This window comes from Augochlora pura, chromosome 11 (genome assembly GCF_028453695.1).
Source record: "Augochlora pura isolate Apur16 chromosome 11, APUR_v2.2.1, whole genome shotgun sequence".
In the NCBI taxonomy this organism is placed as follows: domain Eukaryota; kingdom Metazoa; phylum Arthropoda; class Insecta; order Hymenoptera; family Halictidae; genus Augochlora; species Augochlora pura.
In genome coordinates, this window is record NC_135782.1 from 6,744,027 (window position 1) to 6,750,026 (window position 6,000).

Genomic DNA, 6,000 nt, shown 5'->3' on the forward strand with positions numbered 1-6,000 from the left:
TTTGTGTTGCTTCTTTTCAGTGGAACTTAGTTTGCGACAGGGCATGGTTGAAAGCTACGGGGGATTCTTTGTTCATGGTAGGAGTCATGCTTGGCTCGATGATTTTCGGTGGTTTGTCCGATAAATATGGGCGTAGACCAATTTTCTTCCTGTCTTTAGTCATACAGCTGGTCGGCGGTATACTAGTCGCGGTTGCACCCGAGTTTATATCCTACGTTATCTTCAGGTTAATAGTCGGCTCGACTACCAGTGGGGTCTTTCTAGTCGCCTATGTCATTGGTAAATAGTTACACGAAATAAGTCGTTTCATGCAGTGCGTCGTTTCCCATTTTATTACAGTTGTGCATTCTAATAACACTCGAACGGCGGACCATTCTGAAAAAACTATAACTTTTTAAGTTTAATAATTATATTCTCCATATATTTGTATTTTTTCTACTCAACATATTTTTTAAAATGCTCCTTCTAGGCGTATTAGTTTCTTTTGTAGATCTTAATGAAGCATGTGGACTCAAACTGAGTGCAAAATGAATCCAAGTTCTGCCGTTCCAGTGTTGAAGAATTTTAAGTTTGCAGCAGTTGATTCTAATTCATTCAAACACGACATTGATTTTGGAAGCGGCATTACTCGTGCAATGTTCTGATATGAAAGTAGTAGTTCTGTTAAATATCATTTCGATACCACGACGACACTATAATCTCCAGATAATGTTGCCTTTTAGCCCTGGAAATGGTGGGTCCGAGGAAGCGTTTGGTAGCCGGAGTTGGTTGTCAACTATTCTTCACGACTGGATACATACTCACCGCTGGATTTGCATACTTTATAACCGACTGGAGAATGCTACAAGTCGCAATCACCGTGCCAAGTATCGCATTCCTTCTTTATTGGTGGTGAGAATAATATATTTTTTTCTTAGGTTCCTATGCTAAACCATGATCCTTGCTAATCATAATGATTTCGCAGGTTCATCCCTGAATCTGCGCGTTGGCTGTTAACCAAAGGTCGTGTGCAGGAAGCAAAAGATCTACTTCAACGAGCCTCTTTAGAAAACGGCGTAGAAATGCCAACCGAGTCGCTGGACACACTCCTCAACAGCTATGAAGACAGCGCTCCGGATTACAAGAAACCGTCGCTGTTTGATCTTTTCCGATATCCAAATTTGAGGCGGAAGAGCATTTTACTGTTTTTCAATTGGTAATGTTTCTTTGGAATTTCTCTGAGACCTTTTACAATTGTGATCAATGATCTGCAAAGTTCAGCACAGGACCTTTACCAGTTGATCTTTTGCTATGATTAAACGATTCATTTTTCGCATTGTTAAAGAAAGACATCAGTTAATGTATTAGTCATGCGTAGACAAACAGCAAAAGCGCAAGGTTTGTCTCAGAACAGGTTATCAACTTCAATTCATTTCGCAAAGTATCCAGGCTATCGACGACTGTTAATTCGTATTCTCTGGAATCGATTTCCAGGCTTGTAAATAGCGGTACCTACTACGGGCTCTCCTGGCACGTGACCAACCTCGGTGACAACGACTATCTTAATTTCCTCATTTCTGGGTTAGTGGAAATACCTGCGTACACGTTTCTAATTTTCACCCTGAATCGTTGGGGCAGGAAGATTATCTTGTGCGGCTGCATGTTAATATCTGGAGTGGCGCTACTCGCAATCTTGTTTGTACCTGCTGGTTAGTTGAACAGGAAGAGTCTTGTACATTCATTCACTTTAATATCATTCCAATCCTGTTTCTGATGATACTTTCTATTTCAGATAACCAATGGCTTATCGTGTGTCTCGCCATGATCGGAAAACTCACTATCACGTCCTCCTACGGTGCTATTTATGTTTTTACTGCCGAACAGTTTCCCACGGTCATTCGAAACGTCGGTCTCGGAGCCTGTTCAACTTTCGCTCGAATCGGCGGTGTAATTGCTCCATATGTCATTCACCTGGTAAATAATTCTATGCTTTCGTGCCGCGAAGATAGAGCCGCTCGTTGGACATGGTCCATTGCATTAATTACACTGTCCAACGTATATCTTACGTTCCAGTAGATGATTTTTATGGATAATTGCGTGCTAAACACGAATTCATGAAGATTTATAACGATCATTTTTATGTAGATCATACGATATTCAAAAAATCTGTACGAATCATCTATCGGTAATTAAGTGGCCTAAAAAAATTGAAATTTTGTTGCACAATAACTATAGTTAGAACGTGTACAAATTCTTTGAGTTATCGATCTTTTACAGTCTGAAATTTGGATGCCTCTTCCATTCGTTATTTTTGGATCGTGCGTATTAACCGGCGGCGTTATGTCATTGCTTCTTCCGGAAACACTGAACAAGAAACTTCCAGAAACCATACAGGATGGCGAATTGTTTGGAAAGTACGTAAAGAAGTAATTACTTTTATTTTTTACGTATATTGTCGTTTCGCTTTTTATCACTACGAATGTGTCGTTTTAGGAAACCTTCGAAAAAGGAGAAGAAGAAGCATCTAGACATAGAGCAGCTGAACGAAGTGGACGTGATAAAACCACTGAAACCGCAAGAAAACGGTGTTCACGAGAAGCAGAACGGATGACAGTGATCTCCAAGGCGAACATCGGTTATGCTCAAAACATGTATTTGAATTCCGCCTGTTCTAGACAGCCTTCCGCGTACACGTGTCTCGCGCATAACGAATCTTGGCGTGTCCACTGTAAAATTTCACCAACGAATCTCATTCGACCTCACAAAGCTGCATGATCGATCAAACATAGGCTGTCTCTGACCGAGAACGAAACACAGGAACATACGAATCAAGGGACTACTGATATCCTCATTGAAAGTTTCAGCATCAAACGATTGAAAGTGAGAAGGTAGCGTTTACCTTCTGTTTGTACGTACATACAATATATGTAATTGATAGCACACGAAAAGAAAAACAAATCTGCCAAGAAACATATCATTTACTCTAATTTCCGAATGTTGTTTATGTGGTAAGTGCCCTTGAAATGTAAACTTGTAAAAGCTTGCCGGAACGTTCGGGCGGATAACGAATATTTCCGTGCGACTAATGCGGATAAAAAATACAAAGACTTTGACATTTTACTGTTCTGTGTTGTATTATTAAAAGACAACCTTCTTATCCTTATCGTACGTGCTATTTAAAATTAAAAAATTCATTCATGAATAATTGCTAGTATAATAGCAGAGTTTTGCTGACATTAAGTAGTTATTAGCGACTTTTCACGTTTTTTTTTAGTACCTGCAATGTGTGAGTCAAGGATAGTCTACTTGATAGCAGAATAGTAATTATATACATTTTTTAAAATAAATGGTGATATATACATATATACTGTCAGAAAATAAGTGACTTGGTGCTGACCTCATGCAGTTAAAGCACGCACTTACAAACTGCACCAATGCTTGCTCTTATATGTCCTAGAAATCAGGTAGGTTATTATGTATAGATTGCAATATTTTGCTAACAAAAGTTAATATACTTATATCCATATTAGGGATAATACTTCTATGGATAACTTCTCATTCCTTATATCTTAAGAAAACAAATTTTAGCAGATAATTATGGAAAGTGTTACAATAAAAAATATCACATTATCATTAAACGATAAGATATAAAACGAACCTGTTGCCCCACTTAAAAAGTTTAGTTAACTGTTTCCAGAAACGCATTAATATTATGGTATTAGTTGTACGAACTACGGACGATTAAACACAAACATCCCCTCGATCTCCATCGTTTATAGTTAATTAATTGTACTCCATGTCATTCTGGCTCCATTTTCATCCCTTCTGTTCAAATTGAAAGTTTGCGGGTCGTTCGGATAGATGGAATTTAAAGGCTAATCTGAAATTTTAGAAATTGTTAACAATACATTTGGTTCAGTTATATTAAGGCATAATATAATAATAATATACTAACAGATTCTTCCTTCGATTTGTTGTTTTATACTTTAATTCTGCCATTATTAATATTGAACTCTTCAATCTGTACATTATTGGACACGACAATAGCGCCGCTTGTGGCGATAAATGGAAGCTCAGTTCAGGGGTCCGTACAGCGCCAATTAGTATAGCGGCAAAACGCTGAAACTGCTAGCCAAACAGTGGCGCTCCTTGCGGAGAAAAACTGAAGCTCAATTCAGGAGTTCGTACAGCGCCAATTAGTGCTGCGGCAAAACGCTCAAACTACTAGACAAATTACCGACGGTCGATTTTGGCTAACAGTTTGAGCGTTTTGCCGCTGCACTAATTGGCGCTAAATAAATGCATGAACGAGCTTCTAAATTTCACCACAAGAGGCGCTGTTTCGATATTTTACGCAGATGATTCGTGCCGGATTTTATATGATTTCTTATGGGAATAGCGGCACGATTCTTTCGTTCAATAGGCGAACACCATGGATAATCGTTTATAATTTATTATTTTTAACTCGAATATTCAAGAAATAATTATCAGTCCTTCGTTAGAGGTCTGTTTTTAGGTTTATCAATCATGAAAGTACATTTACTAAGCCTGTGGTTTATAATAATATTTATTAAAAAGTGAAGATGACGCTTGAAATTACAGATCTCATTGTTATAAAAATATAGCATTAAAATATGGCACTTTCGAAGGCACAAACGAACAAAATTCCCAATGTTTAATTAACAAAGTCTATATCTATTCTAGTTGATCATTATAAAGGGTTATTATTGTAAAAGGGGTAGTAGTTTGTGTTTCCGGTGATTTCGTAAGGGTTCCTATTGCCCTCGTTTGGATTCCTAAAGATGTTCGGATTTTCCGGGAATGAGGCAACCGGAAACCCACCGGATTCGACCGCCTCGACATCCGGTTTCTGGCATGCTAGAGCACCACAACGATTTCTACAGCATTTCAGCGTTCCCCTGCAATCGCTGTCGACGCTGCAAGTCGGCGAGCATACCCATCGTCCTGTCGGCACTGCTGGACAGGACCCTGCCTTCTCTATTATCAAAAAATGCCACGTAATCCATCATATCACCCAACAGTGTCAAATATAAACTGCAGCCTTTTATTAATCCATTTGAACAGTTCCAGTAATTAAAAGACTAATTAATAATTTGTAAAATCACTGCTAAGATGTCTACTTTTTTTTTCTTTTTTGGGAAAGGTCTGTCTCACCTTGTGGATTTTTTTGTCGCATGGTCACAGGCTTCGAACAGACAGTTCCTCCGCAATTAGTCGGACAGCACTTGCCGATTCCTAAACAATGGGCATCGGAATAGCAGGATTGGCTGCAGATTTGAACTGGCAGAGCTGGCGGACAGGATCCTGATTTCTCGGCGAAAGGTTCGTATCTGCGATTGTCGTATTGTTAAAAAAAGAAACGAACCCTACGATAAAGTTGAAAGTGTCGACGATAGAATTTACCTCGCTTGACCGTACGTGCCGGTCACGGTTAGTGTTATCGCTAAAGTAACCAGCAATAACTTCATTCTTAGGCCGTTCTGATGATCCCACGCGAAACGATGGCACTTTCGATGGAACTGAAAGCGAAAGGCTTTCGTTAATTTTCATATATCATTTTCTATCAAAGAATATTAACTTTATGGTAGCTATTCTTTTGCAAAATTTAAAGAATCAATTTTTCAACACTGCAAAACTTAATCACTTAAATAATTATAGGCACACTAGAAACAGTAATCTTCTTTTTCCTCAAAGAAATCACTACAATCGAAAGTGTCCTAAACTGGAAATTGTACGCCAAGGGGTTGGACAATAAATGATCACCGTACACGAGAACGACGCACGTTCGCCAACAGGTCGCCGTGTCTTTTGCACTTTTGCCGGCGCGGAGACGAATTTCCCTTCTATATAGGATCGATCCCCACTTTACCACGAATCCGCGCGTGAGCCTGTCGATGATAAAACCGGAGACGTCGATCCCACTTCGGATGCTGGACCGCAACGGGCAATCAACGCGACGAATTCAGCTAACGAGAAATCTAAATGGAGCGGAAGGAAGTT

General features: G+C 39.2%; 2 protein-coding genes across 3 annotated transcripts in view; one reads left to right on the top strand and one right to left on the bottom strand.

Annotated features, from left to right (window-relative positions):
- Orct (Organic cation transporter) overlaps nucleotides 1-3,099 on the top strand; it is a 28,303-nt gene extending 25,204 nt beyond the window's left edge. For both annotated transcript variants that reach the window (XM_078194809.1, XM_078194808.1), the window contains exons 4-10: nucleotides 21-279; nucleotides 723-891; nucleotides 965-1,195; nucleotides 1,474-1,688; nucleotides 1,772-1,953; nucleotides 2,257-2,393; nucleotides 2,473-3,099. In XM_078194809.1, the coding sequence (XP_078050935.1) occupies nucleotides 21-279; nucleotides 723-891; nucleotides 965-1,195; nucleotides 1,474-1,688; nucleotides 1,772-1,953; nucleotides 2,257-2,393; nucleotides 2,473-2,590 (1,311 nt within the window). In that variant the 3' untranslated portion in view covers nucleotides 2,591-3,099. The remainder of the gene's footprint in view (nucleotides 1-20; nucleotides 280-722; nucleotides 892-964; nucleotides 1,196-1,473; nucleotides 1,689-1,771; nucleotides 1,954-2,256; nucleotides 2,394-2,472) is intronic.
- A 1,431-nt stretch (nucleotides 3,100-4,530) lies between these two features.
- On the bottom strand, nucleotides 4,531-6,000 carry LOC144477242 (WAP four-disulfide core domain protein 2). Its single transcript, XM_078194810.1, has 4 exons — nucleotides 5,769-6,000; nucleotides 5,404-5,519; nucleotides 5,155-5,330; nucleotides 4,531-4,977 (listed from the first exon to the last, which is right to left on the bottom strand). Exons 2-4 carry the CDS (start codon nucleotides 5,466-5,468, stop codon nucleotides 4,691-4,693), a joined length of 528 nt encoding a protein of 175 aa, XP_078050936.1. The 5' UTR covers nucleotides 5,469-5,519; nucleotides 5,769-6,000; the 3' UTR covers nucleotides 4,531-4,690.